The following is a 27,005-nucleotide window of genomic DNA, read 5'->3' as shown; positions in this document are numbered from 1 at the left end:
GATGCTTTTCCTGTAATTCCTGTGTACCTCTTTTTCTGAAAGGCTGTAGGTACTTCCTTATGATATTTCTTCTTTTGAAGAAACCCCATAGAATCACAGAATTGTTGAGGTGGGAAGTCACCTCTGGTGATCACCTAGTCCAATTCCGTGCTCACTGGCTTCATCTTCTTTACAGCCTCCCATGCATTAAGGCCACCAATCCAGGCAAATCTTTGAGCAAGTGGATTACTATTAAAAACTTACTAATGCAAAATTTCAGCTGGAGTTCCTGCATGCTTGTATCCCTGGTTCTGCGAAGCCTTTTTTTTTTTTTTTTTTTTTTAATAGTGCCTTTTAGGTCAACAGAGTGCATGAAGTCTCTGAAGCATCTTTTACACTAAATTAGATTAAATGGGATATGGTCAAGTACTAATAACAGTCAGAGATGTTTGTGTGTTGGAGATCAGAATGTAAACTAACTTCCTATTTGTATTAGGAAGTTTTCGGGAATTTTCCAGAGGCTGTTCAAGGCCTGTTTCACGACCTGTTCAAATAAATGAATAGTTGAGGCCCAGTGGACTGAAGCCATCTGCTTTTGTCTGTATTAAACTTTTATGGTATGTTGTGAATAATTGGGTTTACAGATACAAATTCATAATTAATTTCCATTATGGTACTCATTTGTATATCATATTATTACTTTCTATTTTAATCTGAGACACAGATTAAACTCACGTGCCAGCTTTTTGAGACAATGACTCTTGAAATTGTTTGTGGTTAAATGCATTTTATTAAGTACATGAAATATCATATTAATCCAAAACATCTTTTGGATTTGGACCTTTTTGACTTGCCTCCTCATTTGGATATCCAAACTCTTACCAGTGAATGTATTCATTCAGCCCTTTCCTGTAATACTCAGGGAAAAGTATGCTGCCAACAGAATTTGTTAAAATTTGCTTTTCACAGAAACCTTTCTAGGTGGACTGTCTACCTTCGTACTGTTCATGAGCCTGTCAATGATGCTGGATTATAACAGAAGCAAGCACTGGTAAAAACATTCAGCATTTGGAATGAATTCAGGGGGGTTAACATAAAGCAAATAATAGGATGTTTGACGCTAAATATACTTGTAGAGTGCAAATTTTGGTCTAAGTTTGTGCTAAATACTGCTCCAGCCCTTCACAAAGAGTTTAAGGCCAGCACAACCATAGACACCGTGACCAGCTGCTGGTTTTCAGGGACTGAAACAGTCTTGCAGCTGACCCCTGGGTTAGCACTACGGATATAATGAGTGGATGAGTAACTTCCCAAAGATTGTCTAGGTCCCTGGGTCTTTCTTTGTCTCACATTTTAGGCTACAGAATAAGAATACTTCACAGATGGGAAGTTCATACTGGTTTGTGACATGCTTAGACAGTGTTGTGTGCACAACTGTGTAGTTACTTGAAATGCAAAAGTATAATTTGAGCCTACACAATTACTTGTGTGCTATTTATTTTGCTGGTACAAATTGTAATTGGGTTAGTGTGTGTTAAGTGTTTACCAAAAATGGTGGATTTTTAAAAAGTGTGTAGGCAGGGCTTTGTAAGTATGTGTAACAGGTTTGGGGTTTTGTTGGTTTTTTTCAAGTAGTTCAATGGGTGGGAAGAGCTTCTGAGAAGCTTATTTTGACAGAATGTGTGTTCACAACTGCAAGGTAAATTTATTCACCATTGCACCAATGGTCATTCTGAGCAGAATGATTGAGTTTTGTCTACTTAATTACTGTTGAAAATGATTGAGTACATTTTCCCCTGAGAGAATGTTTAGATAATGGAAGGATTAGGATGATGCATTGAAGAAATTAAGATTATTTTTTTTTATTAATAGAACAAACTCTGCAGAGGTCTCTTTCTCTGTAGTGTTTTTTTCTTTTGCACCTTCCTACGGGAAGGCTGCTCTGGTGAATATGTTCCAGCTCATGCATCTGCTATCCTACAATGTGCAGGTTTATTTTATTTTATTTTACTTTATTTTATTTTATTTTATTTTTCAACCTATTGCATGGTTATACATTTCAGAAAAAAATGCTTTTATGCAGCCTGTCCCAATATCCATAAAATCTACCCCAGCATCTCTAGGACACTCATTAATGCACTCTTTTCCAAAAAAATCCACATTTTTAAATAATAGCATGTGTTCTTTCCTGTCCTAAATCTGCCCATGTAAGTAACCTAAATGCATGTATTTACGCCGTGAAGAGTCTGTTTGCAATCAGATATTGCCTGCTGGTGGGGTGTGGCAAAAGAATAGGGACCCACCCAAGTGTAGCTTCCGTGGGGTATAAGTACTATAAGGAATAACACACTCTTTCATTTTCTTTAAGATATGGAAGTATACGTTTATTTGGGGGGCGGAGGGGTAAGTTTAATCTTCAGGAAACAAATTTCCAGTTAATTCAATCTCTAACCTTGCTTCTAAAGTAAATATCAGCTGCTCTGTAGGCAGTATAGTGATCATTTAGTGGTGTGCGAATGTAACTAGACATGAAACAACCAATTTACAATTTTCTGTGCCTCTCAGCAGCATCTGTCTGGCTACACCGACTTGCATCTTGCTGTAGTCCTCTCTCTTACTGCATCATATTTAAGCTCTCTGCTGCCTTTGAGATTACCTAAAATGTCTTTGTAAAAATAGACCAGGAGAGAAGATGTCTGCTTCCTCTCCTTTGTGCTCTTAGTGATCATCTCGTGTGACATACTGCTTCTGCCTTCCTCCTTTGCTCCTGGCTTCATGCCTTCTGTTACCGTACCCTTTCCAGCCTGAGTACATCTCTTGAAATCACCCATCAAATGACTCTTCTGCCTTCCATTCATATTCACTGTAAACCAATTTCTACCGTATCCTATCCTTTTCTAAACTTCTTCCATTTCATAAACTGTTGTCATTCGCAGTCCTGTGCGCTTGTCTCTGATGTTATCAGGATTATAAGGTTGCCTGAACAGGAGCATCTTTTTCTTGTAAAGTTCAGGAGAAATTTATTGATGTCATGGGTGTTCATATATCATCTTTTGTATGGAGAGCGCTTTCATGTAGGGAGTATTTCACATGGAAAAAAAATTGATTATCTGATTGATATTTTGCTCTGGGAGACCACATCATTATTTATTCTTGAATAAATGATTTTTTTCATGATTTTTCTTGGGTTTTGTGGGGTTTAGATGTTGCTGTGTATAAATGCGCAGTAAGGTAAAGTCAGAGGAGTGGACCTCGATACTAAAGATAGTGAAATTTATGACTGTCAGTTGTATTTGTCACTGGTTTACTCCATATTTTTGAGTCAGCTCTTGAGAGAATGGCCACGTTGGAGAGAGAACTTTTCATTGTTGTTGTTCAAAGCTCTTTGTACAAGAGAAACGTCATTGTTGATCACAGTCTCTGGTTTGGAGCGGGTGTGAGTCCTGGCACGCTGAATGCAAGCCCCAAAGCACTTTCAGTCTTCTGAGAGGGAGTTGGAGGGAGCAGCGACGTGTCTGCTGTGGTCGCAGTGGTGGGGGGTGGACAGGGGACGCACCACATTGCTTTTTGTCTTGGAGACCTGAATGTTTCATGTTCAAGTGCATTGCATTGCTGTAGGAAGCTGTGAAATGACAACTACGTGAATAACTGATTCCACCAGCTAGGAGAAAGGAATGAAACGTCTTAACTATGCAGAGGTGATGGCAAGTATTGTTCGCTGTCATGTATGAATATTTAGTGTCTCAAATGTATCCAGAAGTGTCTGGATTAACAGCTGTGTGTCCCTCCAATTATAGCTGCAAAACGGTCCATCCGTATCTCCTCTAAATACTGACCAATGCATGAGCTTTGCTTTGCTTGCGTTTCTTTTGTGTTAGCTGCGTTTAGCTGTAAGGTGACTAGTAATGGTGCAATCGCCTGGGGCGAAGGCTAGGTAGCACCGTCTCTCACATGCTGTCCTTGACTCTGTTCAGTGTCATTCAATCCTTTTCACCGAGTGGTTCACAGAGGGTTATGTTACATGAGGTACATGAAAAATGGTGGTATAAGCTGATAATACTTCAAAACATTGACATACAATGCATTGCACGCTGCTAGCAAATTCTTTTATCTGGAAAAATTGTCTACTATGAATTTTTCTCATTTCTGCCTCCAGCTTGCTCTTAAGTCGTAATTTTCGTGCCTTGTAACATTGTACTGCTCTAAAAAAACCTGCGTACATTGATTATACAAGGTGGAAAAAGTACTGACACATATAGTTGAAAAATCTTGAAATTCACAAAAGCCGTCTTCCTTTTAAACTCCTCAAGAACATTTCATACATACCCAAAAAGTAAGTTCAGCTTGAGATAGCTCAGGCTTGCAGTTTAGGCTGTTTTTTAAAGACATTGGGTCTGTGAGATTGTATTATTTCATAAATTAGTTCTCAAATTCTCTGAAACTGCTCAAAGTAACTTCCATCCCACTGCCGAGTTTTAACCAAATGATAATAAAGTATGAATTTCAAGAATATAAAGTTCTGAGGCTTTTCCTAAGAGTCAGGAATGGATAGAGGAGAGTTACTGAAATTGTTGGCTGTCCCGAGGGACAGTTTTCCTTGCATTTGGCTTGTTGGATGACCAGTTGCCATTGCTGTAGCATGGAACCAGCCACAGCACATATCTATTTCTATTATCTATTTTCACCTGTTTATGAAGGACATGGGAAAGAAAGTTCTGTGCAGGAAAGTTTTGGGGAAGAGTCAAAGGAGAAGAAGAACTTACAGTTTTGCAGTCAAAGATTACGGAAAATATGCTGAAAGATTGGGTTGAAGAAGAGGGAGAGCCACAAATTTGTGCCTGCAAACCAACTTTGCTAGTTTGACTGTTTATAGAACATCCTTCTAATCACTTTGCCACTAAAAGCAAAAATATTTTTTTAATGTTTCAAAGAATGTGATCACATTTAATACCAAGTACCCATGCGATTATTAAATGAATTGGCACAGGTGAAATAGATACCTATTTTACTGATTATAAAAATTTACCTTCTTCAGCTTGTTTACAAAAGCCTAGATGAGATGCAGTAGTCATCTTCCCACTGCCAAAGCTTGAAGTGGAAGCAGAGAGACAGTCTCATCAGATTATTCACACCTGAAAAAGTTTTGCTGAATAATATCAAACTAAAACTATCAAACAAACCTGCTAGAACTCTGGTGTCTTACTGTTTAAAGACCATTTCTACAGTCATTTGGCTTATGTATAAAATATTGAAGAAAGTTAAAAGAAATAGAGAATCTGTGGCTGAAATCCTAGTTCTACATAAGCTATTGACAATTCCAATCTTATTGCTTTGTAGTCATGCTACAGTTTTACCCACTGAGGTGCTAAAGATAGTGAAGATGAGGTACCGCTCTGCTGATTTCATGATTCTTTTGTTATCAAGTATTTCTGTAAACTCTTTGAGTTAATCTTCAGATCACCTATCAATATTTTTTTTCTTTGCAATATAAATCTTTTTGGTACCAGCTTTTGTAACTGTGCCTTTTAAACAAAGTTGCTATAAACAGTCATTTACAGGTTCCGTTTCTGAGGCAGCTTTAAAAAATGTGTTGTATATATTTGCTCTTGCTCTAAATGTTAAATATCATTGCACATAATGATGCGAACAGATGGTATGCTGCATAAACTGTTTTATCATTTTACACATTTATGACTTTATACTAGTGAAGTGTACATGGGTTTGATTAATATTGACTTTTGATTTATTTGGAGGTCTCTATTTTTTGACAGCATTAGAGGTTTTCTTGTAATCCGTACTGGCTTCCAACCTTACAATTTAATTCTAGTAAAGATAGAGTAGATGCATTCTGTAGTTCTTAATTGCATGAACTTTTTCACTGTGGAAAAGAGTTACCTAGTTGAGGTTTTAATACTGGAAGGAATTCAGAAGTAAATGGATAACTCTGTTAAAATGTTTTAGACAGATTAAATTTAGATGCCATTGGTCCAGCTAAATAAATGCCATATCTTGGAATTAAATACTAGATGCTAAGAAGGTGTAAAATAAAACAAAACAGCAACAGTTCTATTCAAATCGATATTCTTTTATATCCTCCACCAACAGAATGAGAGAACTTCATATTTGCCTGCTCAACAGGTGTGGATGTTCAGCATGTGTTACACCTACATCACTGTATATGAAACTAAAAAAAGCGTCTCAAAAAGCATCTCAAGTTTATAGACATAGCACACACACCATACTTTGAGACTTCTGACTGCAGCATTATATTAAAAATATGGTTTACTAAGATGTTATTTCATCATCATGCATGAAATAAAAGCTAAAGCCTGAAAAAAGGCAAGATTTTCCTTTGCTACAATGGATGGAAAAACGATTTCAAGTTGGAGTGGTCTGCTTGTGCTTGTTGTTCTGCCTAATGGCAATAATATTTAATGAGAGATTTTGCTCTAACTGTAAATTCTTTAGAGTGTGAGATGCCCAGCCTGTCAGAATAAATAGAGGAGGCTAGAAACACTTGCTCTGAAGATGACTGTTCATTTTGGAAGGCACTGAGTGATCCCAGTGAAATATAACTGAGTCAGCTGAATTTTGGATAGAGATCAACTTCCCAGCATGTATTCTGGCAGCATCTCTTCTTCACTGATTCCATTCCTCAATATCTTTTATGTTCAAATAGCACATGCAGCACTTCAGTCTTACATGCTACTATCATTCAGATTTCAGATAACTTTCAGTGACTTCTTACAGATGGAATGAATAAATAAATTACTTTCATCCATGCTTATTTACAGTTTTTATGCCGATGCTTTCTTCTATGTCTATTAATTAATAGTAGGGAAAGATATATACAGGAAAAATGATGATGTAGCACTAGGAATTACCCAGAGAGTATGCGTTTTAAAGTTTAATGTTGCAGTGCAATTTGAAGTTTAATTGGCATGACCACAATAGCTGGTCAGAGCTTCATATAGGTAACTCATCTTTTTCCATGAAGACTCTTCTGGACTGCTATGGCCCTGTTGCCTTTGCTTACAGGGCATGAGATCCTTCCAGAAACCTGCAGAAGGAAAATGCTGGGAAGTGAGGAGAGTGCGTTTAATAAAACAACGTCTCTTGAACGTGAGAGTTTACTTCAGGAGTGAAAAATCTTTGCTCCCGGATGATCTGAAAAGAAAAGCTTCTTAATATCTCATCGGTTACGTTAGAGAGCATAAAATGCATATAAACATTTGTGGATAATAGTCATGAAAAATGACTATCATCTAAGAAAATATTTTTAGTGTATGAAATGCAGAGTTGTAGCACACTAATTGTTGTAAATAAAATATGTAAAGGGAAAGATTTGGTTGAACTCATTAACTTTTTTTTTTAACTGGCAATTATAAGGAAATTAGTTGCATATTTCATGAAGAGCTAGCTTTGTTTTCCTGTTATCATATCAGCTATACACTGTTTCTTAAATATGTATTTTTATTAAAAGACAGTAATTAGAAATTCTATATCTTCCTGTTCTTCCCACCTTCTGTTGTTAAAACTGAAAGAACAGAAGTTTTCTGCATTTTGATCTAAAAGACTATTTTCTTTCTTTGCAGGTTAATAATGAGAATGTAGTGAAAGTTGGCCACAGGCAGGTGGTGAACATGATTCGACAAGGGGGCAATCACCTAGTTCTTAAGGTTGTCACAGTAACCAGGAATCTTGATCCAGATGACACAGCTAGAAAGAAAGGTACATTTTTCTCTTTTCCTAACGGAGTCCTTTTGGTCTTGCTCCACAGAAAACAGAGTATGGACATGAAATTACTGTTTTATAAATTCTGCTTTCTAGAATTCACTTTTAAAATTTGAAATACCCTTCTCTTATTTAATTGAGAGTAATTTAATTCTATTGACTTATGCATTAATATGTGACAAAAAGGGTAATATTCTCTTGTCATGCTTGCCATGAATTTCTTCTTTATGGATCTTTATACATTTATATGTTTGAAGATCTTGTAGTAAAATTTGTTGCAATAGTGAGAGAGAAAAAGCCCAAAGAACAGATTGTCTTTTATCAATTAATTCCAAACGTACTTGAGATGAGGTTAGTTTGACTGTTCATGAAATCATTGAGAACTTACAATTTTGCAAAACACGTATTTTAGAAAGGACCTCTGTAAGAATAAGAAAAATATGCAATATGATTAGACTGAAGTTCTGGTAGAAAAAAAAGTACGTTTTAATGGGAAAATTCCTCTAGATGAATTCAAAGTAGAGGGGTTGTTCCAGCCAGGGAAAATCCATCCTCCTCCCATAAGTAGAAAATAAGCACAGCTGCTTTTTGTGCCGCTTCGCTGCTAGTGAGAACCAGCTACTCCAAGAGAGGTTGGTATAGGATCATGTGCCATGAAGACTTTGGGAAAGAATTGTCTGGGTACAAACAAAACAAGTTTTTTTTTTCCAGCCTAAGGGGGTTTTTAATATATTAATTTTAATGGAGATTATGGGTTAACCTGTATCATAAGATTGGGCTACTGCCTTAAGAATTTCTATGTGTTTCCCACCTACCTACCCAAAGAAACACCACCAAAACTTCACCCCCAAAAAAGACACAAAAAAAAAAAAAGGATTTTGGACTATTACCTTCACCTTAGATACCCCTGAGTTTGCTCAGGTAACAGCTACTCTGGGAAGTCATTAGGCCCTCATAATTATCATTAAGCAGAAAAGATTGCTGCTGCTAACTAGTGTTCCATACAGCAGCATCACATTTTTGAAAATTCCTGTTCCTCCCACCAGTTTCTTGAATTGTCACTCACAACCGCCTGGCTCTTCAGCACAAGAGCAGGCTAGAAGCTGGCACCCGAGGGCTCCCTCTTTGTCCATGAGTAAAACTTTCTGTCTGCACTGTGAGTGTTCTTGACATCTACTGCTTGGCTAGAAAAAAAAAATAAAGCACCTTGGGGGGAAAAAAGGCTATATTAAGGTAAATCATGTCCAAACATGGTCCTGCATTGTTTTTAGCTTGATAGAATTACTATTCACACATTTTAAACAAATCTTTCACCTCTGCCTTTTGGGATGTATCATACTGGCCTTAAATAAAAGTGCTGTTGCATACAACCCAAAGGGAAGCTGCTTCTATAAAAACAAACCCGGTTCTTTGTCATCTTTCCAGAGCCTTCTACGGATAATGCGTCATTTGCCAAAAACTTTCATTTTTGAATCTTGTCCCTTTTTGACGCAAGTTGGTAGCCTTTCTTGTTACCTGGCAATTGCCATTGTATCTTGGGAATTGTGTGGAAGGATTTCCTTGCCACCGGTCTCCTTTATGGTGAGGCCAGTGTCAGATACCCAGCCTCATTTAACAACGCCGTATTTTGTGCGGTTTCCCTCACGGATTTGTTGTCACTTCTCTTGTTGGGCAAGGGCAGCCTGGAGTTAATACGTGCAGTACTTACGCAGCCTCGTATCTGGCACTGAACCTAAGCTATATTTTTGCTTTCTCGCGACATACTGTCATTCAAGCCTCTGTAAGAAGATGATGGAGCTTAACAGGGAAAGGATGACGCTGTCATAGTGGATATAGGTGATACGGGAAGAACGTTGTCTACTTCTTTCCTCCATCACTCTTTCTCGCCCTCAAACTGCTTTGCCATCTCTTGTCAAAATGGTGTAGCCTGATGTACAGTATTGACCAAAACATTTAAGAATCCTTAATTTTCCCTGGTGTCCCAGAGCCATTTCTGTTTACTGGAAATCTCCAACTTTTCCTACCAACATTGGCATAATCTTTTCTGATGTTACGCTCCTTTCTGACCACCAGAAACATTTGTTATCAGGATACTAAAACACATGCTGGATTTTAGTTTCTGTGCTAGATGATTGCCTTGATATTTTAAGATCTTATTTATTGTGAGGATCACCTGTTTTCCCTAGTCTCACCATAACTATTAAGATAATTCTTTCTTGTATTTCTCAGATTTAACAGTTTCTTCAAAGATGAAATTAATCTGGCAGAGATTGGCTGGTCTCCAGGAGATTTTTAGCTATGTACCTTTCTTAGAAGGAGGGGCATAATTGCTGTGAGGCACTTTCTCTAGAAAGTCTTTTTCCTACCGAAAAATAGAAGTGCACAGTTATTTAGCTTTAAATGTTTCTATGTATCCTGTTACATAAAAGCTTGCTGATGTGTCAAACAACCTATGCTAAAAGTAGAAACGGTATAGAAATTCAGTACATGAAAAGCATCTCAGGGGTTTTTGCAGCATATTATTTTAAATAAATGTGAAACTGTGTATGTGAATATAGTGTTTTAGAGACGTGTGTTTACTTACACTGTATATCCTTCTGTTTAATGCAAAGCCCCACCACCTCCTAAGCGAGCTCCAACCACTGCACTGACCTTGCGGTCTAAGTCAATGACCTCAGAGCTTGAAGAGCTTGGTAAGAAAGTGTTTTTTGACAAGCATGCTGGCATAATAGAAATGTAGAAAAAAAAAAAAAAAATATATATATATATGTATATATGTTAAATTGGCTAAAAGGAACTGCACTGTGTACAGTATGTAGAACAGAAAAGGTTTTAAGAATGCTGCATCTTTGGAGAGTTCAAATATGCATGATTCGCATGAATAATTTTTGTTTAAACTTGTGCCTTTACTGCTGTGCAAGAGAATGTTGATACATTTTATGCATCATCAAAGTTTGGCACACCTACTAAAAAGTAATGCCGTTATCATATTTTGTTAGCTTTGCTTTCTAAATTTTCAGTTCATCTAATATTGTTTTATTTTAAATTTCTGTGGCCTCTCATTAGTGGATAAAGGTAAGCTGCCAGAAGCTGTTGTTAAAAAGCTGACAGTGTTAAAGCAGCTTCAACTGCAACTTGTTTTCGTTAGACTCTGATCTAAAAAAGTGCATATTATGATATCACTTTGACTTCTGTGCATGATATAAACTTAACTCTTCTCACTATTGGTAATAAAAAAGTATTGAGCATTCAGTCTTTTATTTGCTAATTTTAAGAAATGTGATTGTAGATTCCTTTGCTTGATCATCCACATTCTAGATATGCATAATTCTTCGGGAATTTTGTTTTATTTTCTAGAAGTGAGGAAGGTAGTAGGTTTTTTCTTCCTGGTTTTAATCTGTTAGGTCATTAAAAAGTAGAATTTCTGCAGCTAGACTAATAAATATGTTATGAATGGACCATATTAACAAAGAGAAAAGCCCAGTGCATATTTATATATGGCTATTACACTAAAACAGTGTGTTTAGCAAGTGATAATTGGGTATTAAAACCAAACCACATCCCTCGTTGCAGAGTAATAGAGTCTATCATACAATAAAACCATTTTTCCATGTATCCCTACATTGATTTAAATACTTACATTTTCTAATAATTTTTATTTCTGGCATGGACTCATATGAAGGCCAACCGGAAGGAATCAAAGCCTTGTGGCCACTTTTTTTTCCCTGGAAGTCAATGTTTCCTGGGGCGGATGGACCCCATCCATCCTTTAGTGAGTCAAGTCACATAGCTTCAGTGGGAGATCTTACCAACAAAGGGTTGCTGAAGTGGTTACTGTCTTCCCTATGGTATAACAACCAAATGAAGACCCAAATGAAACAGTCTGATTATTTAGCTCTAGCAGATCTCAGAAAATTTGATTTTTCTGTGCCAGGAAGCTTAGGAGCTCGACTAAAGGTTTCAACAGTATGTGAATGCTCCATAATTTTTCTTCCAGGATTAAAATGTAAAATATACTTTCTGGAGCCACTTTTTGGGTCTGTGTGTTTTGATTTGTTTTCCTTTCTTGGAGTGCTAAGAGGTTGTAAAACTTCGCTGGCTTATTGATAAACTTTCCTGAGGGGACAGAAATACTTAGGCACCATTTTTGCCCCTTCATTATCCCCTTCTGCAAATCACTTCCAAACTGAGGATATTCTTCTATTTCTCTTACTTTTCAATCTTACATAGTAGATACTGTTCTTAACGCAGAGAGAAGCAGCAGTCTTTTCTAGAGGAAAATAGCTTATTAACAGCAACGTCACCTCTGCAGTGAAGACCATCATATTTTAGCTTTCTCACCCCCCTGTTCAGGTTGTAGTACTTGATCGACTACTTGTTCTCATGCAGAAACCACTGCAACTCTTGTGACTAGCAGCCATGGGACGTACTTGAATCTTTAAGCACGTTTCCCATCCATATCTTTATCCAGATGGGGCAAATATTGCAGTGGCAAGGCTTTACTATTCTGGAGAATAGTCCCGAACCATGTTCCAGAAGCGTACGTCCCTTAATAAAGCTGTAGTAATACTACAGCATGGCAGAAATTTGTCTTCTTCCTAAACAAGACTGTAAATACCAGTTCCGTGCTACTCTGAACATTTGCCACCCTAGCAAACAATATGACTACTGTTATAAATAACATCTGTGGTCTACCAAATTTTGACATTTGTCCTCTAAGAGGGCTGTTATCAGAAGGAACAAGAATTCTTAAATTGCACAACTACCGAACAAGCTTCCAAAGACAAAATGTTCTCACTATCATCAGTTAAAAGTTGTCTTCTAACATAAAACACAGATTGTATGTGTGTATTTATATATAATTTATATATCTTTATATGTATATGTGTATATATTGGACATCTGTATGAACTATGAGAACACCCACATTTTTATATCCATTAAACAAATGAATAAACATTTGTTTCATAACATATATGTGCAAACTCAACAGGAAGTATGTAAAGATGAACACTGTGGATGTTCTCATCAATATATATGTGTAATCTTTTTTCTGAACTGAAGAAGCTCATGGTCTCAATAATGTCTCGTGGCAAAGAATTCCACAGGCTAATTACGTGCTGTGTACGAATGTATTTCCTTTTTATTGGTTTTAAATGTGATGCCTTTAATTTTATTGAATGTCCCTTGTTACGTAATAGAAGAAAAAGCTAAATAGAAATTCCCCCTTTGTTTTCCCTTAGAGTATATATTTTTGTAATTTCTCCTAGCTAAGCTAAACAACATCATTTTTTAAAAAAATTATACATCTCGCAGTCTTTACAGTCACTTCCTTTGCCTGGCTCTGAACTCTACTTATGGATTTATTGACATGTTTTTAGCTACTCTGTTCTCCATAATACTGAGCAGACCATCTCAGTTGTTCTCTTTCAAATGAGTTAATCCAAAATACGGCAGATAACGTGTGCTAACGATTCCTTTCCACTTCAATCTGCAGAGATTTGAAAATGCCCTGTTACCATAGTTTGAAAGCCCTGGTATCAATAAGTTGCCCCAATTACTGGTTTTTTAAAAAGAATTTAGAAAACAAAATTGGACGTGTGTCCCTAATATCTGCAGGGAAGCAATTTCTTATAGCTAAGGTATAAACCCTGATAAACTGTGCTTTTGCCAAGCTGTTTATCTACTGTGGTTTGATAGATACATGCGTAGTAGAGGCTAGCAGGGAGAGACTGACTTCTTAGATGGAAGAAAAATGTTTATGCTCAAAATGACAGGCAAGGATTTAGCATATAAAAATTACCTTCAGAATTGATTCACAGTTCATTCCCTTTCTATTTCCAAGCTTCAGTACGGAAGAAGAAGGGTAAGGGGAAGCATTTTGTCTCTTGTTTAACCTGTTTCTCACCTTTCCATAGTGAAGGATAATAACATAATGTAAATGTTGGCATATGGTCCAGTTTATTTTATGGTGTCAAATGTACATTAATTATTGTATATGTTTTTTAGTTATTTAGTTAATAAATTGCAAACACACTAAGAACTCAAACAGAAGACTACATTTGAAAATATTCCCCACATTTCCTCCTTTTGTCTCCTTTCCTTCATCTTGCCTTTTTTTCCTTCTTTGTATCCAACTCTTTTCCAAACCCTTCCATGTCATCTCCTCACAGTTACTGCGCTAACTGGCAGCCACAGAGAACATGTGGCCAGTAAAACATCCTCAGTGTAGTCCTACGTTAGTGGTATCGCTTGTCTTTTTAATGGCCAAACGTTACTCCCATCACCACACTGTCTCTGTCTCAGGAAATAGGGATCTTGCACACAACACTTGAACTTTTGACCTGGAGAAATGCTGCTCTGCACAATTTTAAGTTTTCAGTAGAACATCTTCCACGCTGTCCCGTATGCATGGAGTGCCCTCCCTGAACTGATTCATAAGGCCACCACCCTCTCCTTGAAATCTCTCCTGAAGACCCACTTCCCCTGTGAGCCCTATTAAGGAATCATCTCAGTAACGATGGCTAGGTAGAGGGGCAGGTAGAAATAGCGGTGCTATTTTTATAAATGTAAACGTATATATATGTATACAAAGTTTGTTTGTGTTTAGCTGTATTTTTCCATGCTCCTGTATGTCATTTTGCTCTCTTAGATTGTAAGCTCTCCTGAGCAGGGACTGTGTCATTTACACGTTTTCATGGCGTCTAGCCCAAGGAAGAGTCTCAAACCTCCCTGAGCCCCTGGGTGATAGCTGGTAAAATAGTCTGTGTCCTGCTCTTCGACAAAGTTCAGTGTCACGGAAAGGAAAGCTAGGCTGTAGGCAGTGTCTTCTCTCAACAGGGAAGCTTTTGCTTTTTAACATTAAACAGAACAAAATTGGGTTATTTTCCACCCTTTATTTTTCTGTTCTTTCCTGACCTCCTTTCCAGTCGCTAGCAGAGGTCCCAGCTAGTGATATTTTCCATTCTCCATTCAGAGAATATGACAGAATAAACCCCATTGCTACTGGTATTTTTCTGAAAAATATGTTTTGGCAGCATATAAAAAAATCTTCACGTTGTTATTGTAGAGTCTTCTGTCAACCAAAAATTTCAGTTTTCTGGGTCATAGGCGAGGGAGGCGTTAAGATGAATATGATGGCTTTTGTGGTTCTGTTTGACTGGTTTTGCTGGTTGTCTTTTGAGAGGGGTTCTGGTTCATTGGGAGGATAGGAGAAGGGAAGGACATAGGCTGTATTTTTTATATTCAGGGGAGAAGGCATGATGTTTGTGTCTAAAGACATAGGTAATAAAATCTTTAGGTTCACAGTAGTATGGTATGGGCAGTATTATCATTTTACTGCAGTTACATAGCACGAATTACTAAAATGTAAACTGTACTTCATCTGTGCCACTGACTTTCTGCTTACAGTAGTTGCCTGACTCAGAGAGATAGCGTCCAACTTCTAAACGTATGTTTGGAGAGGATGTGTTTTCAATAGTGAAACTACTTTCTGGATTTTGTGGGATATCGGGGAAGGGGAAGAGGTGTTCTTTTTTCTTTTGCGACTTGTAGGTTTCCAAGAATCGTTGAATAAGTAAGCAAGCTATGGCAACATGTAAACTAACAGTTAGTTGTAGCAGCAATTTTTTTGGAGGCAATACTTAAAATATAATTCCAGGTAATGTGTAGCTAGCCCATTAATACTGAAGAATAACCAAAATATTCATGCAGCAGATTAAAACGAAGATTTGAAAATACTCTAAAAATAAAACATTAAAAGAAAAATTTTTGGTCATAATTTTTATCATCACTACAGAAAATATTTATCATTAGAGTTTCAAAATTAATATTTGAAAATAATCAGTTTAACTCTGTTCATAAAAAGTTTATGTGGCTCATGAAAAGCTTGTTTTTAAAGGGTTTTTCCTTCAGTTTTTGTTTTGACTTGTTTATCAATAACTTCTTGTGGATGGAGAATTTTAAAATTACATGATATTTAAGGAACACGTCCATAAACTAAGATCTGTAAATGTCTAGATACATGAATTAAAAATTGCGTGCTCCTAAGCTTTTTTTACTGCCAGGAAATGGGTTTGATTTAGTGAGTCATTTGGGATTTTCAGTGAAAGCTAAAGTGGATAGTGTTTAATTTTAAAAACCTAATATAAAAATCCTCTAAGAGCAAGTATAAAATTAAGAACAGAGCAGGCTAAATTTTCACAGTGAGATGGGAATGACAAGATAAACAATTCTTCTGCATTAGTAAATGTTACTTTGACAGTGTCACACAAGCGTCAGTTGCGAGCTAGGGGTGGTGGTTTGTTTGTTCTTAGGTTTGATGTGGTAATCAATCTAAAATGATCCCTCTATATGTGTCGATACTGGTCTTTGGGTTTTGATGTGGGCTACCGTACCAAATACAAATGTAGGATTTTCCTCCTTTGAACAGTTTAGATGCTAGTACCACCTCTCAGATCAGAATAACTGTGATATCATCAACCCAGAATATTGTTATCTGGCATCAAGCCTTAGCGGCATTTGAACAGAAAAATATCAGTTGATGGCATTCAAAAGAAATATTATTAGCTCTGTCTGCAATAAGCATTCACACTTCATCCCATTCCTGTTGTCCATTGTTTCAAAGGTGGCACATTCTAATGGCATCTGAAACAATGAAATTGCAGAGCAAATACATATAAATGAATGCCAAACAGCGGCTTAGCTTACAGTGTTATGTTGTGTTTGAAGAAACCACTCACAAAGACGTCCGGGTTCAAAACTCATTTTTTTATTTCACTGTGGTGGAGTTGATGATGGAGATTTGTCTGCAGGAAACAATGGAAATACCATCAAGGCAACTTTTACAGCACTCACAACGTCGACTCCTTTGATAGTTTCCAGCATCAGCAGTGCTTCTGTGTAGGAAGAAGGTTTTCTGATCTTCACCAGACACTGTATTTTAGAAGATGAGAGCAAAAGGCATCAGGCTTAATGAAGAATTCTTGAAGGGTATCCTTGTAAGTAATTGATTTGCATTACATATTTGGAATTCTAATGAGATAGCAATATAATAATAAGAAAAAGGTTGTCATCAGGTTGTAATTTTTCACAAGCATAAAGCAGTGACTCTGGGTGGAATTTGTGAAGTGTATGTGTGAAAAAACATGGGCCGCATTTTTTGTTGATGTAGCAAGGTTACAGGTTTTATGACTTGTAGTCTAACTGGTGGGGAGTCTGCAGCAGTGTAAGAAGGTATAGGGTTAGGACCATGCCTATGACATGCGTGCTTTTAAAACACTTTGTAAGAGAAAAGCATTGAAAATCAGCATGTGTCAAGGAGAACAATGCTAACCCTATGTTTTCCACTGAAAAAAATTCGGCACCTAGCTGGCAATGTGCTGATTAGCAACTTTTGGCACAGAATCTTGAAGTAACAGGTAACTCTGAGTACTGAACACTTCTTCAAACCAGGGTTTATGTTGCATGAGGTGGGCAGCTTTAACTAACAATTTGAAAACACTGGAAGTCCTGAGCAGAGGTCAGTTGAGTCTCTGTGGGGGTGTTCTCCTCATTTACGCTAGTATTATTTTGAATTTATCAGCTTATTCTTGAGTATGTAGGGCCCTTTCATGATGCTTGTTTTTCTTTACTACAGGGCAGTGATTGAAAAGGTTTTCAAAACCTTTCTGCATCAGCCCAACAAGACAATGGTATAAAAGAAGTTGGAAAAGGAATTGTAAGTGTTAAAGAAAACGTGGGGTTTGTAGCGTTTGGAAACAGACGAATTAAATACGTTGGCTTATGTGAGTGTCGCTTGCTGTACTCAGATATTATTAATTGAATATCTAACCACATATTCAAAATCACGACTGCTTGAGGAACAGTAAAAATTGCATGTGTTTCCCAACACGGTACAGTTAGGACAGTGGAAAACTTTTTCAACACTTTTAATGTGTTCTCTCTCTTTTTCAGGAGCCAGGGAGATGAAGGACTTATCTCCCTCATCTCAAAACTCCCTTTGCTGCTATTTCTCTTTTTTTTTTCTTCAAATGTTCATACACCCATGTTAATTAATTTCTAATATAATTAAAAATAAATGGTTTTAGATAATTCATCATAGTTTGTTTGGTTTTTCCCCTCGGTGTGGAAGCGTGAGAGTAAGTGTAAGAACAGAGAAGGCTGCAAGTGTCTTAGGTCCTCCACCTTTCTTTTTGGTTTCTTTCGGTTGATTGTCTTTCTTTTGTGACTAGGCCAAATTTTCAAATGCTGTCTCTTAAACAGAACATCAAATTGCCACTTAAATTCCACCTGGCTTGCAGGGTAGGAGTGGGTATTGACTATATTCTCTGCTTTGTTTTTTGTTCTTAAACAGAAACCACTGTTAGACAATGACCATTCCTCTTTCAAGGTAGGCTGAATTGTAAGGCTTCAGGATTGCAGGTGTATTTTCAATGCCTGTATAATTTTTTCATTAATTGAGCATACTGTTAAAGAGCTGGTACTTGAAAATTGTATCTATAGAAAGAATTTGAACATATCAGTTTTTCTGCCTTCCTTAAAATTATTCTTGATGGTGTGATTATAATATGTAAATGTGACTTATATGTACTAATGTGAAGATATTTTCAGCCCTAGAAACACAAATAAGACTTTCTTTCAAGAAAGTTTTGATAGTTCTTTATTGTGAATACATACAAATCATTTTCATAAATCATGTAATGGTATTTATAGATACTCAATGCTAAATGATTAATTTTAGTCACTAAACAGTTTTTCTGTTTTACTGATTTATTTTACGTAATTTTCACTTTTTTGGATTTTAGTGTACCTCGTAGAGTTTACAGTATCCCAGAGAACATACAAGTATTTTTACTCAATTTCATAGAAGGAAAGTGTTGCAAATGGCTTATGTTTTTGACTGTGTTGCAAAGCACTTTTGTTATTTCCTCATTATGCTAACTGCTAAAGTAATATTCTCTGCCTATTGTTTGCAGTATGGTAAATATGTGATTTTGGCATTGTGATTTAAGCACAATCCTGCAAATTGTTCATTTGGGGTGGGGCTGGAAGAAGTTAATTCCAGATTAAAATGTGCTCGTGGTGGCAGATTTATGAGGATTAGCCTAATTGTCTAAATGAAAACTCAAATCATTGCATTTCTGTATATTTTTTAACTATACATTTACCTGACATAACCATAGGCTGAACTTGTTTCTTTCCTCTAAATATGATCATAAACAACAAATTTGGATTTAAATCTTAACCTTCAATATTCTTACTCTGAAACAATGCTTTAGCTAAGGTTAGTCTGTAAATTCTTAGCAGTATGTTGAAGGCCTAGTTATACTTTACCTACTTCTGGTCTTTGACAAATTTCTATACTTCTATTCCTATTTGAATAGCTAAAAAAAAGGACATTAGTTTTCAGTGGACATAGCTAATGTAACGGAGATCCATTTTTAACCATCTGCAAATAGGAGTCACCTGTTTTTCCCCCGGAGGCACTAGAGGTCTATTCATCAAGTACAATTGCTTCTATGACAAGCAACATTATCATATGAACTTCTATAGTCTGATCAAGCTTTCTTTTGAAATCAGTAGGTTCTCATCTTTCTGCTACCACCCTATTAGCATCGGAAAGGTGTTGTAGAATTTTGTTCATCTGCTTCTTTGAAAGCATTGTCTAGATTCCCGTACGTACTGTTTGCCCAAATTGTCCTTTACATAGTTCCCCCCACCCACAGACATTCACCCTGAAGTATTTACCAAGTTACTTCCCAGCTCTTCTTTTACAAACTAAGCAGGGCAAGGTCTTTTGCATATATATGGGAAGTGACAAAAATCTAAAAGGAATACAGTGTAATTAAGTGCACCTAGTTGATTTAGATGCTTCTTTTTTTTTTTTTTTCCAGACATGCAAACTTATAATTATAGGCATAATCACTCCTGGCCCTTATGCTAAAACCAAGCTACATATAGTTAAAAGTAAAAGGAATTTAAAAAATTAATCCGTAAGATAAAAGCAACACCACAGCCATATTTTTATCTAGTTTAAACCAATCTCTATGCGTTTTTAATAAGCACACATAAAGACTACCCCTTTAGTTTTAGTACTGCTTAGGTAACTGATTTTTGCAGTTTACTGAGAAGGAAACAAATTTTATCGGCTAATGAAAGAAATTGAACTAAACTTGCAAACTCATATTTAGGGAAGGCGATGGAACAAAATATGTGCATATGCAGTACCTGACATTAAGGGCTATGTGCCTAGACCTGTTGACACCAAGGAAGAATGAATGTCCTGTGTTCCCATCACTTTTCAAAAGGAAAAATACATGTGCCAAATATTTGACTGTGGTTGGCTGCAGATGCTAGAAAAGGTGGGTGATACTACAGCATATAGGTGCAATTGGCATTGTATGAAGTTTTGCATAACTGATTGCGCCTGGTACAGTTTCTGTCTGTATCTATCTTAGGTATTTACAAGGCATCTGTCACCTTGGTACCTAAGCAGTTTGAAAAATGCACCCACCCCAGGAGGCATGATGCAGATACAGGCAGAGGCCCAGGTCCAGAGCAGCAGAGGCAGGTCCCAGGAAGCTCCCCAACTGTGTTACCGCTGTTGTTGAGCTCCTGGCCCACTTGGTGTGGCCAAGGAACATCTCCACCTACCTGTCAGCAGGAAGACGGTACCCCACCCCTCACGTCCAGCTCCACTGGTGGGGAATCTGAAAAGGAAAGATAATGGAAAAGGCAACGATCCAGTAGCAGAGGTGAAACAGAAATGGTGGGATTTCAAAAGGAGGGATTCTTAAAGAGCAGCACATCTCAGGGGAGGGATCAACTGCCAGTCCAAGTGGCAGGTAAGGCACGACACAGGCATAAATCTCAAATGTTCTTCAGTGAACAAAAGTTAAAGAAATACCTCTGATGTCTCTAAAGTTTGTCTATATCCAAAGCCCTGCTCTGTTCTTGGCCTCTGTCTCAGTCCTCTATCCCTACAGCTGAATCGACTGTTCAGTTCTCTGTGTATCTCAACCCGATAATTGCTACAATCCTAACTATGTCTAATAACAAACTTAAAGGACTCTCACTGGTAAGGAATGTTGTGGTGCAAAGAGACAGCACGGTATAGCAGTGCTCCAAAACGGTGGACGTATTCATGAACCTAAAGGCTGGAATAATCTTGGCTTCTAATCACCGTGTTCAGAACGGGATCGGGCAAACCACAGATCACCCTTGTAGGCACAAAAGATGGGGCAGTTCTCCTGTGGCCACCAGGAGCAATCGCTGATCTCTACCACATCAGACCAAGCTCTGTATCAGCCCAGTGCAAAAAAACGTACAGGCAGCCAGCTACGGGCTTCGCTGCAGAAACAGAGGACCTGTCTAAAAGGAGAGAAAGGAAGATAGCCAGGACTTTGATGAAGGTTCATTAGTTACTCTTACATGGACCACTTCAATAAGAGATCTCATTTTTTCTTTAAGCACAACAGAATCAGCGAGGTAAAACAAAAAACAGTCTTCAGAAAACTGAGAGTCCCATGTGACTTTTGGAAATAGCTGCATAGTACTCACAGTGATCAAATGCTGAATTTAAAGTGCAGTGGGTCACTGACTTCCAGATGTTTCTATTTCCTTTAGCCCTTATGCATGATCCTTTCTGATTCCCTTACTTGGTCACTTAAGGATCAAAATGGGAGTCATGCCCTGTCAGAGCAAGGGACGTGAGTTTAGGAACATGAACCAAGTCACAACTTTGGAGACTGCCAGTTTGATGGCTGCTATCACTAGGTATAAATATAAAGATATCTATAAAAGACATAAGAAGTGACCTATTTTGCCTGTGAATCGTATGTATCACTGTGAGCAAAACGCTGCACGTAGGAATGCTGTGTAAGGTGGAAACAGCTAGAAAGATCAGAGAATCTGACCTCTTCCCTTTGCTTCACACCTAAGGAAGCTATCTGTGCTTCTTTGTACCCACTGTATTTAAAGCTTGGTTTTAAAAGAGAGAGATTTTTTTAAAGCCAAATAACAACCAAGATCAACCATGTCGATATACAGTTTGGTCCATAGCCAATTCAGACTTGACAGTCTTAGTGCCCTCTCTCTTTTTTTTTTTTGGAAGTCACCCCTTTGCCAAGGAAATGAGTTAAAGGCAGTTAGTTGAGGTAACTCTTCCAGCCAGCTTTAATCCAACTGTCGGCAGCCGTTCAAAGCAGTCAGCCTCTTCTCTGGCCGATAAGGACAGTTTCTGGCCGAACCAAGTTTTCCAGTGCCCCTACTGTAACTGGCACACCTTTTCCACAGCACCAACCTAGCCGCTGGTGCAACCATCTTACCAAGATCCGGTCTGAATCTAGGGCGACCTTTGGTCATCAAGGAATGGATTTATTGGGCAGAGACTGACACATTCGTCAAGGTGGTGTCAGCCGTTGACCTTCAGGCAGTTTTCCCATGATTGCTCTGTAGTGAACGAAAGCTTGTGTAAGGCCATGCCTGTAACGCACCCTCGGTTTCCCCCTGCCCCATGTCAATGCTTCACAAAGCTTCCAGAAACCGGAGTTACTAGAGTTGTTGAACACCTTGTTACGAATACTAACAGTTATGAATATTCCTCCTCTTCTTTGCTAGTCAAGTTAACAAGCCTATCCTAAAACCTGTGAATGTATTCATTATTCATAAGTATTCGCCAGTAGTTTCCACAATTAACTTTCTGCCCATGGGTCTTCACAGACTGTTTGCTGGTACTCTTTGTCATTTGTGTTATTGGTCACCTATGCCAGATGCTGTTCTTTCAGCTCCGAAAGGCTGAAAATACTGATTAGGAGGATAGCAAGTGGTAAAATTCCACAGAGGATTAGGAACGTGGCAAAAATTGATTAGGCTTTTTCAGACAAACTTTTCTTAGCAAGCCTCTGGCAAATGTGTAAACATGCACAAATAACAAAAGTGTTATGATCCCCCTGAATCTGAACACACTAAACTCAGTGATACTATTTACAGAAATATTCATAAATTAATGGAGGGGGGGGAGGTTTTTTTATTTTATTTTGCTTCAGTTTTTGACTTTTAATTTATTTTGGTTCTCTTACTTACCAATTGCTAGGTGGGCTCTGTTTAGAACACTTGTCAGGAAAATGGAGTTTTCAAATACGGGGAATTTTCTGATGACATGTCAAAAGAAATACAGAGACATTTTGTATGACCAGTGGCTCTACCAGAATGAATATATACGATCCCTTATCTTTCTCCGATTCCATAGAATTTAACTGAAATGTGTGTTTGCTATGTGTGGTAAAAATAGGTCCCCTGTTTTTTTGTTCTTTTTTTCATGTGTACTCAAATAGGAAAATGCTGAGAAATAATTTCATGGTCCTACACTACAGTTGTTAAGAGAGATTTGTTAATGAAGGATTGCAGCTACAGCTGTATTAGGCAAAGGGGGAGAAGAATTGCAAAGGAAGAAGCAGTTATTACAGTTAGGTTGATATACGGTCCCTTTCAAATCTCCATGGAGTGGAAGAGCCAATGATTGCATGACAGTTTGTCCCTAAAATTCATTTTCATAAGGAGCTCATGCCTTTTTACAAATACAATCTCATCCTCACTTTCCATAAAACATGCAACTGGACAGTCCAGCCAGACACAGAGAGAATGTGAATACTTTGAATGTGAATACTTTGAAGTAGTGAATATGCTAAATGCACAAATAATATCCATTATTTTAGCATTTAAAAAATCGTAATTATATTAAGCCACACAGAATCCCTTTGAGAGCAGTATAATATTGGAGGCACTTGGGTGTAGAAACGATGAGTGCCACATTAGGGCAGACAGGGACTGATATATAGGAGGAGGGATCCTTGGGTCTGTCAGAAGGAGCTTTCATTTAAAACCATATCAAATATATATATATATATATATATAAAAAACAAAACAAAACAAAAAAAACCCTGATTCGTAAACAGAACCAGAAGTATCTTTTAATATGACCTCAGCAACACCTTCCAGATGTAAGCTTACAGCTTCCAACTGAGGTCTGAAGAGCAGCATAGAAAGTAGTTCAAAGAGCAGAAATTAATCCTTAAAGAATAACATTTTCAAGACTGGGATGCCAGAGAGTAGGCATGACACTGATCTGGCATTCGGACCACAGTAGCGTGAGCAGCGCAGCCGGCCAGCTAGCAAGAGTCAGCCGCTGCTGTTGAGGTCAGCCTTACCGACGACAGCGCTTCTCGCACGTATCCCTTGCCTGAGCGTGAGGAATGCAGGCTCTTTGCGCTACCCTACTGCAACGTTTTAGCCAGACCGCCCCAGATTTAATTTCTGATGACCAAATTGTCCCCCCTCCCAAAAAACCCAAAGCGGACTCATTTTTTTTTATCATCTGAAGCATGGAAAGGGTGAGAGTTACGGCCACCGACTCACGTAATCAAGAATGGTGCTGGGCAGGTCGTGCTCTACTGTGAGCCAGTGATCGCTGTGGGTGCAAAAAGCTTAGCCATTTCTAGCCTTTGGGAGTGCATTTTGTGTAGGGGGGGATTTAGAGTAAGCGCATACCTAACATCCTCCTCATTAACGTCTGTAAGAATGCCTCTTTGCACACTAAGCTGCCACAGGGAAGCACTTGCACCCACATTTCCACCACGTGCCCTCAGGCAAGGGAGGAGGTAGTCAGGGGAGGGCGACACTAGGTTTATTTTCGGCAGACGACGAGATCCTGGCGAGCAATGCCCTCAGCTGGCGTTACCTACCGTTTGGAGAAAAGAACAAGAAAAACCTGGCAAATGTTTCGGGGAGGGCATTGCTCGCAGGATAAATGCTGTGGACGGCCACCGTCGCGCCGCAGCAGCGATTTGGGAGAGAGCGCACTGGGGGTGGGGGTGACGTGAGACGTCGGACAAAAGCGAAGATAGCCAGCAGTGCTTCAGAACAACAAAGGGCTGCCCTCAGCCAGTGGTGGAGCACATCTGGCACCCCAGGAAGCTCAATTGGACACTTGGCCCTGAGCTCGTCCCAGGGATTTCTGACTGACACCACTGCAGTGCATAGGTGAGCTTTTTGATAGGTTCACTGACATTGCCTGTCACAGTCACGATGAGGTGAATTGGTAGTTCCTGCCTTGGGATGCAGCACGGCTGTGTGTGTTATGGGTACAGGACAGTGTGCATTTATACCAAAAGCGGTTAATAACGTCAACTGCCACGTGCCCAACGCAGTCACTAAACTTTAGTCCGCCCTTCCGTTTGCCCAAACACATACACTCTGGCTTCCCAACTGGCTTCTTTCTATGTGTTGTCCAATGCATGTAGATACCTCCATCTGCCTGGCCTCAGATACAGTGGTTGTTGCTCCTCTATTTGATTGCCAGATGTCACTGGGGAACAAGATGGGGAGGTTCCTGGATCCTCGGGGCAAGCCGGCCGTCACCGAGGGAGCTCGCCGTCCACGCCGGCCGAAGAACAGGAATCCTCGGTGCCTGCCTCTGACGAAGACTCGCCGGCCAGGACCACAGAGAGCTGGCAGTGGCCGTTGTCCTCGTCTGAAACGCACAGCAACGTTGGGGAGGATTTTGAGGGATTTCAAACGCCAGCGCGGACTCCGGAGTGTACTATGGACATACAGTCTCCCGGGGATCAGTCACTCAGTAGGACTCCTCAGTTTGAAAGTGACTCTCCTGAGGAGGAGGAGGGAAATGATGAAATGAATGAAGAGCGCTGCGGTGTTGAGCCTGTCCCTAGGGATCGGGGTTGGAGAGGGCAGCCCCAGCTAACAGAGGGAGAGAAGCTGTTGATGGAAACCAACAGTAGGATTGTGCAGCTGCTGGAAAATATCAAGAGGGAGCATGCACAGTCCATGGGTCTCATGTCACAGTCCATGGGCCGTATGGAGCTGCAGCTGGGCATTGTGGCTACCTCCACAAGAGCCATCCATAACTACCTGTCAGAGATTTTAGCTTTCCTCAAGCAGCCAAGGACGCAGGTCCTTGAAACGCGCATCTCCCAAAGAGCCACCCCCCATGTCGAGTTAACTTGTGCCTCGACATGGACCGGTGAGGACGCAGTGGCATCCTCCACTGTGTGCTTACCCGGGGCCGAAGGGACGAGCGACTCTCGAGAACCACCGCAGGCCACGCTGCCTTGTCGCAGTGGCCGGCTGCAGAGAGCCATAACCGAGAGGGCCTCGTTGCCCATGCCTACACGCCAGGCAAAAGGGGGGGGGGAAGAAAAAATAACCGCACCATAGGATTTTTAGGGTTTTTTTTAATGTGCCTGTCCTTTTAATTCTTAGCCATAAGGCCATCAGTGGCAGAATTCAACCATTTCCTACATTGGCTAACATTGTATTCTGGCTGACTAGATTAGTCTAACATTTTGTAGTTTATATTTGCACTGTTAACGATGTGTGCTGCTGGTATTTGAAGAACATTTGCCTCTGTTCTTTCACTTTAACTTCATACGAGCATTTTTTTACTCTGTGCCAGGCATTCATTGCTTTTCTTACAAATACAAGTCATTTCTTGAGGCAGCTGTTTTTTGAGTTTTCTTTCTCCATTATCCCATCCCCTCTGAGCAAGCATTCGGGACTTGGTGGTAAGTATACAGGTCTTGGCAATACTCACCTCCAAAACTGTGTTCGATCAGTCTTTGCCTGGTGTTTCTGGCATGCCAGCCTGAGGTGTTGGGGTTAGCCTGTACCGGATCATGATCATTCTTATCCTCTGTGGGTCTGACAAGCTCACTTTCTAAGACCCTCGGTGGAGCTAATCCACATGTCTTGGCTATGTCGTACAATAAGTAATGTTGCCAGGATCATACCTCATATTTATCCTTTGGGGCCTGTATAGTGATGTGCCACCAGATCTATCTAGGCACCTGACTCTCATTTTCAAAGTTCCTTTTATGATGGATCTGGTGGCTTGATGGGCAGCATTATAATTTTTCCTCTGAGAGAGTCTGGGGATTTGAAACAGGAGTCACTAAGCAATGTGTTCTACGGGGATAAGAGCCATCTCCTGCAACAAATCTATTAGGAGGAGACTATCCCCTGTAATTATCACAGATATTAATTATTTAAGAAAAAGAAAAAAAAAAGCAACTTGCCTAGCAGCCAGACCTCTTGAGAATGTAAAAGTCATGACATGCTGTTGGGTACTGTGCTACTATGCCTGTGATTAAGAGCTTTTCATCAGAGACGACCTACATGTTGATAAAATGCAACTACTTTCTGTGCCTTTAGGCCATCTAATTTCCTGAGGGCTGGCACCCTGAGCAGAGCACGGGTGCAATTGGTAACCCACAGGG

General features: G+C 39.0%; 2 protein-coding genes across 9 annotated transcripts in view; both read left to right on the top strand.

The window, feature by feature from the left end:
- SHANK2 (SH3 and multiple ankyrin repeat domains 2) overlaps positions 1-27,005 on the top strand; it is a 365,112-nt gene that overhangs the window by 313,899 nt on the left and 24,208 nt on the right. For 4 of the 8 annotated variants that reach the window (XM_030038579.2, XM_030038576.2, XM_030038575.2 and 1 more), the window contains 4 exons: positions 7,575-7,710; positions 10,326-10,406; positions 10,780-10,788; positions 13,559-13,579. In XM_030038579.2, the coding sequence (XP_029894439.1) occupies positions 7,575-7,710; positions 10,326-10,406; positions 10,780-10,788; positions 13,559-13,579 (247 nt within the window). The remainder of the gene's footprint in view (positions 1-7,574; positions 7,711-10,325; positions 10,407-10,779; positions 10,789-13,558; positions 13,580-27,005) is intronic. The other 4 variants (XM_030038577.2, XM_030038581.2, XM_030038580.2 and 1 more) reach the window with 2 other exon arrangements.
- Positions 16,617-26,225, top strand: LOC115351642. The gene is made up of 4 exons (XM_030038582.2): positions 16,617-16,712; positions 17,351-17,431; positions 19,905-20,558; positions 25,073-26,225. Exons 3-4 carry the CDS (start codon positions 20,480-20,482, stop codon positions 25,945-25,947), a joined length of 954 nt encoding a protein of 317 aa, XP_029894442.1. The 5' UTR covers positions 16,617-16,712; positions 17,351-17,431; positions 19,905-20,479; the 3' UTR covers positions 25,948-26,225.

The sequence above is a fragment of the Aquila chrysaetos genome, chromosome 16 (genome assembly GCF_900496995.4).
Source record: "Aquila chrysaetos chrysaetos chromosome 16, bAquChr1.4, whole genome shotgun sequence".
In the NCBI taxonomy this organism is placed as follows: domain Eukaryota; kingdom Metazoa; phylum Chordata; class Aves; order Accipitriformes; family Accipitridae; genus Aquila; species Aquila chrysaetos.
The sequence above is the reverse complement of the archived record's forward strand: the minus strand, read 5'-3'. Positions and strand labels throughout refer to the sequence as shown.